The sequence below is a fragment of the Mytilus edulis genome, chromosome 9 (genome assembly GCF_963676685.1).
Source record: "Mytilus edulis chromosome 9, xbMytEdul2.2, whole genome shotgun sequence".
NCBI lineage: Eukaryota > Metazoa > Mollusca > Bivalvia > Mytilida > Mytilidae > Mytilus > Mytilus edulis.
Window position 1 is genome coordinate 82,663,294 of NC_092352.1, and position 15,905 is coordinate 82,679,198.

The 15,905-nt window shown below is 34.8% G+C and overlaps 2 protein-coding genes and 1 long non-coding RNA gene across 3 annotated transcripts in view; 2 read left to right on the forward strand and 1 right to left on the reverse strand.

The window, feature by feature from the left end:
- The first annotated feature begins 1,694 nt into the window (after window positions 1-1,694).
- Window positions 1,695-3,005, forward strand: LOC139490225 (uncharacterized). The gene has a single exon (XM_071277074.1). The coding sequence runs from the start codon at window positions 1,695-1,697 to the stop codon at window positions 3,003-3,005; it is 1,311 nt and encodes a 436-aa protein (XP_071133175.1).
- Window positions 3,006-4,612: 1,607 nt separating this feature from the next.
- LOC139490467 (uncharacterized) overlaps window positions 4,613-15,905 on the reverse strand; it is a 34,727-nt gene continuing 23,434 nt past the window's right edge. Inside the window, exon 3 of the mRNA XM_071277245.1 lies at window positions 4,613-5,108. Coding sequence (XP_071133346.1) covers window positions 4,615-5,108 — 494 coding nt within the window. The 3' untranslated portion in view covers window positions 4,613-4,614. The remainder of the gene's footprint in view (window positions 5,109-15,905) is intronic.
- Window positions 5,296-15,890, forward strand: LOC139490466 (uncharacterized). Its single transcript, XR_011656342.1, has 3 exons — window positions 5,296-5,746; window positions 6,867-6,974; window positions 15,732-15,890. It is a non-coding gene; the product is annotated as an uncharacterized lncRNA (long non-coding RNA).

Sequence of the window (15,905 nt, forward strand, 5' to 3'; positions counted from 1 at the left end):
CTCGAGGCATATATCATACGAATTTTCCTTCGATATTTCATTAACTAAAATTTTCATTATTTAACTTAAACTATGCCATGCATATTTCTTACGATGAACATGACTAGTTCATTCATTCACCTCTTAGTTTCATCTTTTCCTCAGAATGAACTTCCAATAAATTAATAAAATTATATCTGTCCAATTGCATACAATAGCAGGCGTTATTTTTTTATGATGTAGTTTTCAATCGAATTGCCTTGATAAGATGACTTCAACAACTGTTTCAATTTGTTTGCGGGTTACTATCAATTATGACTGTATTCGGTAATTTCCGATAAAAAAAACCTGAGGTTTACCGAAGTTTACCGAATCTGAACCACTACCATCACTTATTTTGAACAATCAGTTTTAAATATTGTATACTGCCTTAATTGATAACATGACTTTAATCACTGTTTAAATTTGTTTGCTGGGCATTACCAATTATGGATTCGGTAACTCCCGCTAAAAAAAACCGAAGTTTACCAAATCATCTTATCATACATCAATCTCATCATACATCAAACATTATCATCTCCATCACCGATCATCACCTTCATCAACAAAAAACGTATACTGTTGTGGGCACTTCATATAATGTTGTGAGCACTTCATATTATGTTGTGACCACTGCATATAATGTTTGGACCACTGCGTATAATGTTGTGAGCACTTCATATAATGTTGTTAGCACTTCATATAATGTTGTGAGCACTGCATATAATGTTGTGAGCAATGCATATAATGTTGTGAGCACTGCATATAATGCTGATCATTAACATAAGGCAGTCATGGCGTTCCATACTTATATTCAATCTTTCACGTGCTGTGCATCACTGAATATCAAACAAGCGTATATGTTCAAAACATCAACACAAAACACAGATCACAGGCAATGCCTACGTTATTACCATATATATATATATATATATATATATATATATATAGCTTAGAATCATTTGAAGATCAAAGGTTAAGAATTTAAATTTACTGTAACAACTGTGTTGTGAAAAATAGAAATAGTCTTTTTTTATATCATTTGGCAAAATTGTAAATGAAACTTTCGAAATGAAAATAATGTGTTGCTGTTTGATTTGATATTTATACATATTGTGTTTTTAAAATATGCCGACGTCATCTGAAAAATCAAATTAAAATCGAGGGCACTGTTTATGTATTTTTTTTATTTTTAGTTATACGAATTGCATGTTATCATGGTTATTGTAATAATCTAATAGATGTTTCTTACTGATATTTCATAGGATAGACTTGACATGGCATCAAATTCGTCGATATTATGCGGACCATGCGAGTATCGACATGGGACGAAAAAAGCCGAATTTTGGTGTTCAGTTTGTGAAGAGGGTTTGTGCAATGAATGCCATGGCCACCATTCTGCCATTAAGTCTACGAGAGATCACGAAATAATAACGGTAAAATTATACAAATCTCTGCCAACAGGAATGCTTTCTTTAAACTCGGAATGCGATCTTCATAATGAAAAGTTTGAATTGTACTGTCCATCGCATGAAATTCACTGCTGTGTGAATTGCGCGAGTACTAAACATGAACACTGCACAGGTGTAACTTTACTCAAGAAAGTTGTTCAAAATATTAAATCATCAACATCTTTGTCGAGCACGGTGCGTATTCTAAAGGAAAGATTGCAAAATATGGACGGATTAATTGAAAACAGAATGGTCAACTTAAAAGAAGTTGACGCTGACAAAGATAACTTCAAAAAAGAATTTAAAAATGTGCGGGTGGACATTGAGAGCAAACTCGATTTTTTGGAAACAGAAATACTGACTGAAGTTGATTTAATCCATCAAACGCACAAAACTGATATTGATAACACGGTAGAAAAACTTCAACAGAAACGAGACGCTCTATGCCAGACGTTGGTTGATTTTGAGAACATGCAGAAAAATGCAAGCGACTTCCACATCTACATGGCTATGAAGAAACTTGAAACTGATTCGTTGAAAGAAGGTGAGGAAATTAAATTGCTTCTATCAGAAGAAGGAATGAAATCTAAAAGATTTTCATTCTCCCTAAATACCGACTTATCTAGCGTCCTTTCGGAAACCGCCTTTCTGGGAAATATAGCTGTTAGAACCAACTCGTATCCAGAACACGACGGAATCATAGATTTTCCGTCTAGTGCACAAATTTCTACGACAGTTTCAACGAAAAATGTCACCTCCGTGAAAATAAAGAAGAATCTAGTAGGTTTCAACTTTCCTGTGGAAGATGATATTAACATTTCCAGTGTCATTGTCCTCCCTGACCAAAAGATCTTATTGACAGATTTTGGGGGTTCAGGTGGAATTTTAGTGTTCAGTGATGGTGGAAACTTTATTACAAAGATAGCAGAATTCGGGAAGCCATATGGAACGACCCTCGTCGATGATTCTATGATTGCAGTTTCTTTTCCAAACGGTGCAAATATCAAAATACTTAGATTGGGCTCACGTTTTTCCCTGATTAGAACATTGCAATTGGGTGTTGATTTAAACGCAATCTCGTATTATGACAAGTATCTTCTTGTTTGCTCAAGACCACGGAATGTTCTGTTTGTCGATTTACATGGTGCTATTGTTAAGAAATTGGATTTGGAACTACCTTACGGATCCATAACTTTTATACACTGTCAAAGCCATAAGATTCTTATTTCTGAATTTGCCAGTGACATTGTTCACTGTTTTAACCTTAAAGGACAAGAATTATGGAAGGCAAATTTTGAAAAAGGTAAAGATACCAGAAATGTATGTGCAGATAAATACGGAAATGTGTTATGCGTTGGAATGAATACAAATACTCTTGTATGTTTATCTAAGGATGGTCAAAAGATGCAGGACTTAGCCGCTGCACAAAGTCATTTTATAAAGCCTAAAGCTATATTTTATGATAATAGCTCCGAGTCACTTCTGATTGCTGGTCGAGATATGCAGTTTGCTGGAATTTTTGAACTGGTTTACTGATTTTACTGCTTTCGGAATTTATTTGTAAATGGACATTTTTTTTTTAAACTGATGACCGCATATTAAAAATATTTGATATTTCAAAAACTGCAAAATATGTTTTTTAATATATAAGTCGTGAGTCATATTTTTTTGTGAGCTAATAAAAAATATAGATTATCATAACTGCATTCAAAAGTCAGAAACACCGTTGGTCCAGATCCTATGCTGACGCTCACAGACATATTGAACCTTGCGCTGTTTTAAAAAGTGAATTTTAATCATTATTTGGTCATGTTGGTTTAGTACGGCGATAGTCTTAGTTGTTTCATTATCAATCATATCACATCGCCTTACTTTATAAACATCTCTGTTTTGTCTTGATTGACAAACCAACACATTTTTTTTAACTTTCTATTCTTCAAGCAACAACAAAATTTAAACGGAAAGTTCATAAGCAGGTGACAAAATCAAATGCTAAAACACATCAAACCAATGGATAACAACTGTCATATTCCTGACTTAGTAAAAGAGATGCGGAAGATATCAAAGGGAATTTTAAACTCTTAAGTCGAAACACATTGTTCGGTGTGAACCAAAGCTCCATATTAAAAGCTGTAATTTGACCTATAAAGGTTTACTTTTAACTTATTGTGACTTAGATGGAGAGTTGTCTCATTGGAACTCATACCACATCTTCTTATATCATTGACAGTGCAATTGTTAACAAAGAAAAATACAAACAGACAAACAAAAGTACACAAATACAAACAGACAAACAAAAGTACACAAAACACAACATAAAAAACGAAGACTGAGCAACACAAATCCTATAAAAATCTGGGGGTGATCTCAGGTGATTCGGAAGGGTAAGCAGATGACCTTATAGGTCTTAAATGATAATGTTCCTGGTGTTAAGACGAAGTGCACTGCTGGACATAGAAATAATAAAGGGAAAACAAACATTCAAGAGTAATTATCATGCATTTTTATTATTAATGCTATTTTCATGTGTCTATTTCTTTTATTATCAATGTCACCTTTTATGATACACAATGTATCATGCTTGTTGCTTATACTGACTTACATTACAAGTGTTTAACTGTTGACCTTGATTGGAACAATTAAATATTTGCTATGTGATGTATAATAAAACTATGAATTTTGGTGTGAAATCATGCTAGAAAAAAATGTTTTACTTTTTTTTATTTTATAATTGGCAATGCATTAATCCGAAATTATTTGAGTTTAGCATTATTCATGTTTAAAGAATAAAAGTCTGAACAATGAAATGATGGGCGTATGTCAATTAGAAAGCAGCCAAATAGCAACACAATAAAACCATATAGGACGACTGGAGGGCAACATACGGTCTTTAACAGTGTAATATACCACATCTCCAAATCGTCCTGAGACTTGACTAGTGTTCCAATCCGCTAACACCGTGTATCATCGTACAGCGGATATAGGTACTAACCAAGCGGGCGTGAACGATTTTGATCTTACACGGTAACGAAAATCTTTGTTTTGTTCACATAATATCTCATTTTGATATCCCTTTTTACTTTTAATCACAAACTATGGAAACAAATGAGGATATATATCATTTATTTTGAAAAGTCATATATTTTTATTTTGAGCATACCACACAGGTCATTTCCCGGCCATCAACATAGGGAGGACATGGAAGCACTCCATTACATTTGGCGGCAACAGTGAATATAATAGGTTTGTTGGTCCAGCTGGAAGCTTTCTTCGATCTCTCAGATTCGGCATCGATACATAAATACTCTGTTGCAGCCGTATGGTCAGGCCAGCCAGCCATTAGATACCCTGTATATTCTTTTTTCCAATCCCCAATACAATCTTTACGGCCAGGTATCATAAGTGTTGAAGACCCAGTTTTGGTATGACAGACAGCACATGGAAAACTGTACCTGTCGTATTTGCTTTTGTCAAAAAGTGAGTTTTTTATGTCTATATCATAGATGTTAAAAACGGCTGCCCCGATAAAAGGATTTGTATTTACTTTCTCGTCGTAAACTCCCCATTGTGGCTTTTTTGGTAAGCAAAGATGGTTAGCTGCCGCGCCTGGTTTTGCGTAAGAAGATCCACTCGTGTATCCTGCAGAAATCACAAGCACTGATAATTAAATACAAAAGAAAAAGTGCATTTAACTAAATATTACTGTTATACAAATAAACACATTTCATGGATCTACAATCACTCGATACACGTACCTGTATCTTGGCATTGCACAAGGTCGTGATGTTTTTTTAATTAGTTGTTATAGTGGCTTTGAAGGTAGGCACTTAAAGTTAACCATCGAGAGACGTTAACCACCGAGAGTCGGTTTTTAGACCCGCCCAGTGCACCTAAGCACGCCTACTTTTGGAGCTCTTTAGTATGAAGATAAGAAAAATATACGAAATTACGGAACTGTATACCCTGTTTTATCCTTGTTGTTGGTGTTTCTTGCGCATGCGCACAAAGCACGGTGATAGTTACGGTTACTGACTCAGGAACCTTGTATATTATATACGTTTAATAAACTGGATCCTTGTTGTGTTCAGTTATCGATACACTACGATGGAATTACGGACCAGTTTAACATAAACATGGTAAATAGATAGACAGCTGATAATCATAATTGATTAAGAAATAACCTGGAAGAAGAAATGAGTTAACTATTGATTACAACAGAGACGAGAATGCCATCGTGTTTGTTCTGCTAAAAAAAAGCAGGAACATTGGAGTTTATGGTTAGATTTTAAATATTTATTGTCTCCAAACTGGGTAAATTTGATATAGTAACACCCCCCCCCCCTTTTTTTAAATAACTCGAGAACCACACATCTCGCTCGCTTAACAAAGTAACAATAAGAAATAATTATTGTTAGTTTCAAGAATAATTAATCGTCAAAACTTATCCCCTCCCCGACATCAAAGGAAGTTAAATGTATTATCCCAAAATTAGACCAAATTTTTATGATATAAGGACGTCTTGACAGGCTATTATTTTATTTTGTTTTGTTGGGTTTTTTTTTGCTTTGACGTCTTAAATTCCTCCTGTATGAAAAAAAAACATAATAGACCCCCCCCTTTTTCCCCATAATATAGCTTTTTAAGAAGTCATAATTATTTGGACTACCCCTGAATATATTTCAGACAGACTCTTCTCTAAAAAAATGTAAACATGATTTGAGAGAAATCTTTGGAATAGTTTTTTAAATGATTTAATTATTATGTCATGTATATAATTGACATTAACATAGTTATAAACTGAGACTACTAGTATAACACATAGTGTTATAGTAGTCTCAGCTATAAACTTTCCATTGTATTGACCAATATGACTAACTCATATGCTCTTTCCCATAAATGTCACAATATCAATATATTACAGTAAAACTGATAGTTTGATGACATTGTTTAAGACTATTGACCTCAGGTCAGCCTAAACTGAGTTTAAAACTGTAATTTATTCATTAAAACAGTTCAAGACATGTACCTTCTGAAATGTGATTGCATCAAAATTAAACCTAAGGCATAACATACTTAGTGTGCAGGAAGTGCCACCAAATAAATACTGATTTGTAAAATTAGATGATGATATTTGTGAAGTCAAAGATATTATAGCTAGTTATAACTGGTTTTAGATATAAATCTGAGTAAAAGGTTGATTTATATGTGCTCTTTCATGTTTAGATTATAATTTAAATTTAATCTTTTGAAGTTTTTTTTATAATATTAAGACATTAAAATCACAATTATTTATTTATACACAAAAAAATAATTTTTGTCCTTTTTTAGATGAATGACTGTACACAAACATTATACACACATAATTTTGATAATTCTGTAATGGTTTTTTTTCTATAGCCTCAGAATGTGACAAAAGACTTATTAATCCAGATTTACAAAGAATAGAAATAGTTCAGCTACCATAAGACTGCTATGACAAAAAATTTGCAATTTCCAGAATTTGAGGTAGAGTATAGTTAGGAATAGTTTGATTATGCAGATGCTTAGTTTGCCATAAACAATTATGCCCTTGATACAAAAGCAGAGGAAACAAAAAAGTATGAAAATAGTTGAAAAAAGTAATCATTATTACCTAGTCATATACTGTAAATAGAAAAAGAGAAAAGCACTGGTTATGATTTGGTATTTTTAATAGCATTATCATTTGTCCACAACTTGGAATATATACTGGATTAAGCTTGACATTTATTTAATATCATTGACACATGGTTGCAAGAAATGAAAGATGGTAATTTAAACCTAGCAATTTTATTAAGATTTAAAAAAAAGCTTTTGATTTGGTAGAATATGATTTTCTTTGTTTAAAGCTCGACATGTATGGATTTAGTGAGACTACTGTTAGTTTTTTTAAGTCGTACCTGAATAACAAAAGGTATACATTTGTAATGTTAACTCTGAACAACAACATGTAAAATTTGGTGTTCCCCAATGTTCTATACCTTGTCCTCTATTGTTTGTGCTATTTATAAATGACCTTCCCTTATGCATTAAAAATTGTGAAACAGACCTATATCGTTGTATATGCTGATGACACCACTATTCATAAATCAGGGGGAAACATCTAGAAAATATAAATGATGATGTTCAAGAAGATTTATACAGGGTTGAAGAGTGGTGTAAAATGAATAACATGTTCATAGATGCAAATGAAACAAAATGTTTGATTACTGGAACAAAGCAGAAACTATTCAGACTTTTCAACCAAACTTGATAATAAATTAAAGTACATGTATTACAAAATTCTTCATGTGAAAAAATATTAGTTTCAAAATTGACAGCCCACTAAGTAACTGGAGAAATCAAATTGACCAAGGTTGTGCTAATATATCATCCAGAATATACCATCTTTCTTAAATACATTTTTTTTTTATATAACTGCAAGAAAACATAATACAATGGGTGTTCTGCTCCTAATTGACTACTGTTGTATTATTTGGGATGAATGTAAAAATTGAGGGATAACAAGAATTTTAAAAATCCAAAAAAAGGGCAGCATGATAAATTCTAGATGCAGATCCGTTATCCCTCTTGGTATATAGGAGCACTATATTCTATGTTAACCTCCACCAGTAGGTATAAACAAATACTGTTGATAGACGGTATATAGGAGCACTATATTCCATGTTAACCACCGACGGTAGGTATAGACAAATACTGGTGATAGACGGTATATAGGAGCACTAAATTGTATGTTAACCACCGACGGTAGGTATAGACAAATACTGTTGATAGACGGTATATAGGAGCACTATATTGTATGTTAACTACCAACGGTAGGTATAGACAAATACTGTTGATAGACGATATATAGGAGCACTATATTGTATGTTAACCACTAACGGTAGGTATAGCCAAATACTGTTGATAGACGGTATATAGGAGCACTATATCTTATGTTAACCACCGTCGGTAGGTATAGACAAATACTGGTGATAGACGGTATATAGGAGCCACTACCGACAGTAGGTATAGACAAATACTGTTGATAGACGGTATCAAAGAGCACTATATTGTATGTTAACCAGCGACGGTAGGTATAGACAAATACTGTTGATCAACGGTATATAGGAGCACTATATTGTATGTTAACTACCGACAGTAGGTATAGACAAATACTGTTGATAGACTGTATATAGGAGCACTATATTGTATGTTAACCATCGACGGTAGGTATAGACAAATACTGTTGATAGATGGTATATAGGAGCACTATATTGTATGTTAACTACCGACGGTAGGTATAGACAAATACTGTTGATAGACGGTATATGGGAGCACTATACTATATGTTAACTACCGACGGTAGGTATAGACAAATACTGTTGATAGACGGTATATAGGAGCACTATATTGTATGTTAACTACCAACGGTAGGTATAGACAAATACTGTTGATAGACGGTATATTGGAGAACTATATTGTATGTTAACCACCGACGGTAGGTATAGACATATACTGTTGATAGATGGTATATAGGAGCACTATATTGTATGTTAACTACCGACAGTAGGTATAGACAAATACTGTTGATAGACGGTTTATGGGAGCACTATATTGTATGTTAACCACCGACGGTAGGTATAGACAAATTCTGTTGATAGACGGTATATAGGAGCACTATATTATGATATTATTACGTAAGTATTTCTGTATTGGCCTTGTTATTGGTCCGAGGCTTGCTGTATTGGCCTGAGGCGAAGCCGAAGGCCAATACAGCTGGCCGAGGACCAATAACAAGGCCAATACAGAAATACACGTTATAATATCTTTATTAATTAACTACAGTGTTACAATATTTTTTTAATATCATTTCAAGAGATAAATATTTTTACCTTGAAGTGGAACTATCCAAATCTCAGTTTGTTTCTTTGTATTAGATGCAATACATAATGATCTGGTGCTGTTTCCAGGTGTCTTCAGCATTTTCTCATCTGATGAATTTTTCTACCCTTTTCAGTCACTATAAAGTGTTACAACTTAAATTTAGACGCAACACATAAATAGTAATTGGAAAGGTACTGCCATTGCATGTGTTATGAGGGGGGATAGGAGGGGTCCTGATCCCGAAATCCCGGGCTTAAAAACACGAATTCCCGAAATCCCGGGCTTAAAAATACGAAATCCCGAGGTCCCGAAATCCGAGAAAAAGAATTCCCGGATCCCGAAAGGGTCAATCCCGAAATCCCGAGCTTAAAAACACCCGATCCCGGAGTCCCGATAAAGGTCCTATCCCCCCTCTGTTATGCAGAAACTAATTTAAAATCGATGTGTACAATCGTGAAATTATGAGGTCGTCAAGAAATGAACTTTTGTGATAATCTACTCGTTCCCCAAACCTGAAATAGTTCTATCGTCTGCTTTCAAAATACCTTTTAAATGAATGTAACCGTCTTTAGCCTGAAATGTATGCCATTCTGACATTTTCAGCATGTTTAAGATCACTAAATGACAACTGCGTCTTCAAAACAACTGTTTACTTTCAGTTTGTGTTTATCGTGACTTTCGATGTAAAATCTAGAGACGTTCCGAATTCCTGCACTTGTGTCAACTCGGCCAATATAGAATAACTCGGCCAATACAGAAAAAAATCTGTATTGGCCGAGTTATTCTGTATTGGCCTAGTTTACACATTATATTGCATAGGCAGTTTTCATCATATTAAGTCCAATAACAGTGTAGTTAATTAATAATGTATGTTAACCACCGACGGTAGGTATAGACAAATACTGTTGATAGACGGTATATAGGAGCACTATATTGTATGTTAACTACCGACGGTAGGTATAGACAAATACTGTTGATAGACGGTATATAGGAGCAACTACCGACAGTAGGTATACACAGATACTGTTGATAGACGGTATCAAAGAGCACTATATTGTATGTAAACCAGCGACGGTAGGTATAGACAAATACTGTTGACAAACGGTATATAGGAGCACTATATTGTATGTTAACTACCGACAGTAGGTATAGACAAATACTGTTGATAGACGGTATATAGGAGCACTATATTGTATGTTAACTACCGACGGTAGGTATAGACAAATACTGTTGATAGACGGTATATAGGAGCACTATATTGTATGTTAACCACTGACGGTAGGTATAGACAAATACTGTTGATAGACAGTATATAGGAGCACTATATTGTATGTTAACCACCGATGGTAGGTATAGACAAATACTGTTGATAGACGGTATTTAGGAGCACTATATTGTATGTTAACTACCGACAGTAGGTATAGACAAATACTGTTGATAGACGGTTTATGGGAGCACTATATTGTATGTTAACCACCGACGGTAGGTATAGACAAATTCTGTTGAGAGACGGTATATAGGAGCACTATATTGTATGTTAACCACCGACGGTAGGTATAGACAAATACTGTTGATAGACGGTATATAGGAGCACTATATTGTATGTTAACTACCGACGGTAGGTATAGACAAATACTGTTGATAGACGGTATATAGGAGCAACTACCGACAGTAGGTATAGACAGATACTGTTGATAGACGGTATCAAAGAGCACTATATTGTATGTAAACCAGCGACGGTAGGTATAGACAAATACTGTTGATAAACGGTATATAGGAGCACTATATTGTATGTTAACTACCGACAGTAGGTATAGACAAATACTGTTGATAGACGGTATATAGGAGCACTATATTGTATGTTAACTACCGACGGTAGGTATAGACAAATACTGTTGATAGACGGTATATAGGAGCACTATATTGTATGTTAACCACTGACGGTAGGTATAGACAAATACTGTTGATAGACAGTATATAGGAGCACTATATTGTATGTTAACCACCGATGGTAGGTATAGACAAATACTGTTGATAGACGGTATTTAGGAGCACTATATTGTATGTTAACTACCGACAGTAGGTATAGACAAATACTGTTGATAGACAGTATATGGGAGCACTATGTTGTATGTTAACCACCGACGGTAGGTATAGACAAATACTGGCGATAGACGGTATATACATTGTAGGAGCACTATATTGTATGTTTACCACCGACGGTAGGTATAGACAAATACTGTTGATAGACGGTATATAGAAGCACTATATTGTATGTTAACTACCGACAGTAGGTATAGACAAATACTGTTGATAGACGGTATATGGGAGCACTATGTTGTATGTTAACCACCGACGGTAGGTATAGACAAATACTGTTGATAGACGGTATATGTAATAGCACTATATCGTATGTTAATCACCGACGGTAGGTATAGACAAATACTGGCGATAGACGGTATATAGGAGCACTATATTGTATGTTAACTACCGACAGTAGGTAAAGACAAATACTGGTGATAGACGGTATATAGGAGCACTATATTGTATGTTAACTACCGACGGTAGGTATAGACAAATACTGTTGATAGACGGTATATAGGAGCACTATATTGTATGTTAACCACCGACGGTAGGTATAGACAAATACTGTTGATAGACGGTATATAGAAGCCCTATATTGTATGTTAACTACCGACAGTAGGTATAGACAAATACTGTTGATAGACGGTATATAGGAGCATTATATTGTATGTTAACCACCGACGGTAGGTATAGACATATACTGCTGATAGATGGTATATAGGAGCACTATATTGTATGTTAACTACCGACAGTAGGTATAGACAAATACTGTTGATAGACGGTTTATGGGAGCACTATATTGTATGTTAACCACCGACGGTAGGTATAGACAAATTCTGTTGATAGACGGTATATAGGAGCACTATATTGTATGTTAACCACCGACGGTAGGTATAGACAAATACTGTTGATAGACGGTATATAGGAGCACTATATTGCATATTAACCACCTATGGTAGGTTTAGAAAAATACTGATAATAGACGGTATATAGGTGCACTGTATTATATGTTAACCACCGACGGTAGGTAGAGAAAAATAGTATTGATAGACGGTATATAGGAGTACTGTAATGCTTGTTAACCACCGATGGTAGGTATAGACAGGTACTGTTGATATACGGTATATAGGAGTACTGTATGGCATGTTAACCACCGACGGTAGGTACAGACAAATACTGTTGATTGACGATATATAGGAGTACTGTATGGCATGTTAACCAATAACGGTAGGTATAGACAAATACTGTTGATAGACGGTATATAGGAGCACTATATTGTATGTTAACTACCAACAGTAGGTATAGACTAAAACTCTTGATAGACGGTATATAGGAGCACTATATTGTATGTTAACCACCGACAGTAGGTATAGACAAATACTGTTGATAGACGGTATATAGGAGCACTATATTGTATGTTAACCACCGACAGTAGGTATAGACAAATACTGTTGATAGACGGTATATAGGAGCACTATATTGTATGTTAACTACCAACAGTAGGTAAAGACTAAAACTCTTGATAGACGGTATATGTAATAGCACTATATCGTATGTTAATCACCGACGGTAGGTATAGACAAATAATGGCGATAGACGGTATATAGGAGCACTATATTGTATGTTAACTACCGACAGTAGGTATAGACAAATACTGTTGATAGACGGTATATAGGAGCATTATATTGTATGTTAACTACCGACAGTAGGTATAGACAAATACTGTTGATAGACGGTATATGGGAGCACTATGTTGTATGTTAACCACCGACGGTAGGTATAGACAAATACTGTTGATAGACGGTATATACATTGTAGGAGCACTATATTGTATGTTAACCACCGACGGTAGGTATAGACAAATACTTTTGATAGACGGTATATAGAAGCACTATATTGTATGTTAACTACCGACAGTAGGTATAGACAAATACTGTAGATAGACGGTATATAGGAGCATTATATTGTATGTTAACCACCGACGGTAGGTATAGACATATACTGTTGATAGATGGTATATAGGAGCACTATATTGTATGTTAACCACTGACGGTAGGTATAGCCAAATACTGTTGATAGACGGTATATAGGAGCACTATATCTTATGTTAACCACCGACGGTAGGTATAGACAAATACTGGTGATAGACGGTATATAGGAGCAACTACCGACAGTAGGTATAGACAGATACTGTTGATAGACGGTATCAAAGAGCACTATATTGTATGTAAACCAGCGACGGTAGGTATAGACAAATACTGTTGATAAACGGTATATAGGAGCATTATATTGTATGTTAACTACCGACAGTAGGTATAGACAAATACTGTTGATAGACGGTATATAGGAGCACTATATTGTATGTTAACCACCGACGGTAGGTATATACAAATACTATTGATAGACGGTATATAGGAGCACTATATTGTATGTTAACCACCGACGGTAGGTATAGACAAATACTGTTGATAGACGGTATATAGAAGCACTATATTGTATGTTAACTACCGACAGTAGGTATAGACAAATACTGTTGATAGACGGTATATAGGAGCATTATATTGTATGTTAACCACCGACGGTAGGTATAGACATATACTGTTGATAGATGGTATATAGGAGCACTATATTGTATGTTACATGTAACTACCGACAGTAGGTATAGACAAATACTGTTGATAGACGGTTTATGGGAGCACTATATTGTATGTTAACCACCGACGGTAGGTATAGACAAATTCTGTTGATAGACGGTATAAAGGAGCACTATATTGTATGTTAACCACCGACGATAGGTATAGACAAATACTGTTGATAGACGGTATATAGGAGCACTATATTGTATGTTAACTACAGACGGTAGGTTTAGACAAATACTGTTGATAGACGGTATATAGGAGCATTATATTGTATGTTAACTACCGACAGTAGGTATAGACAAATACTGTTGATAGACAGTATATGGGAGCACTATGTTGTATGTTAACCACCGACGGTAGGTATAGACAAATACTGTTGATAGACGGTATATACATTGTAGGAGCACTATATTGTATGTTAACCACCGACGGTAGGTATAGACAAATACTGTTGATAGACGGTATATAGAAGCACTATATTGTATGTTAACTACCGACAGTAGGTATAGACAAATACTGTTGATAGACGGTTTATGGGAGCACTATATTGTATGTTAACCACCGACGGTAGGTATAGACAAATTCTGTTGATAGACGGTATATAGGAGCACTATATTGTATGTTAACCACCGACGGTAGGTATAGACAAATACTGTTGATAGACGGTATATAGGAGCACTATATTGCATATTAACCACCTATGGTAGGTTTAGAAAAATACTGATAATAGACGGTATATAGGTGCACTGTATTATATGTTAACCACCGACGGTAGGTAGAGAAAAATAGTATTGATAGACGGTATATGGGAGTACTGTAATGCTTGTTAACCACCGATGGTAGGTATAGACAGGTACTGTTGATATACGGTATATAGGAGTACTGTATGGCATGTTAACCACCGACGGTAGGTACAGACAAATACTGTTGATTGACGATATATAGGAGTACTGTATGGCATGTTAACCACCAACGGTAGGTATAGACAAATGCTGTTGATAGACAGTATATAGGAGCACTATATTGTATGTTAACTACCGAAAGTAGGTATAGACAAATACTGTTGATAGACGGTTTATGGGAGCACTATATTGTATGTTAACCACCGACGGTAGGTGTAGACAAATACTGTTGATAGACGGTATATAGGAGCACTTTATTGCATGTTAACCACCGACGGTAGGTATAGACAAATACTGTTGATGGACGGTGCAAAGGAGTACTATATCGTATGTTAACCACTGACGGTAGGTATAGACAAATACTGTTGATAGACGGTATATAGGAGGACTGTATTGTATGTTAACCACCGACGGTAGGTATAGACAAATACTGTTGACATACGGTATATAGGAGTATTGTATTTTAGGTCAAACATCGACGATAGGTATGGACAAAATCCGACAAATACTGTATACAGACAGTGTATAGAAGTACTGTATTGTATGGTAAACACTGACGGTTGGTATGGACAATTTCTGTATCATGCATCAATTGTAAATAAAAGTATCATGTGAGTGACACATGCTCATTGAAGCCTCTAGTTTTGATATTATTAATGTGGAGATCTGGTCTAATTTATCATTTTCTCTATTACATGCATGATAACTGCAACAATTGAATTGAAATAAAAGTGATAATATTTCTGTTGTAGGTTATCAAGATTTAGTGTTTCCATACAAGTGACAAAGATTGAACAACAAAAACATCTCAAACTTTACAGGACAGAGTAGACTTTTTTCACTGTGCTTAGTTTTGTCTTTATGTCTAAATTATGATACCTTTGAAAAAACCAATAAAATATGGAATAACATTTATTTCTATCTTA

Bases quoted from the DNA above. Each gene is read 5' to 3' on its own strand.
- LOC139490225 (XM_071277074.1), top strand. From the start codon at position 1,695: ATGGACGGATTAATTGAAAACAGAATGGTCAACTTAAAAGAAGTTGAC.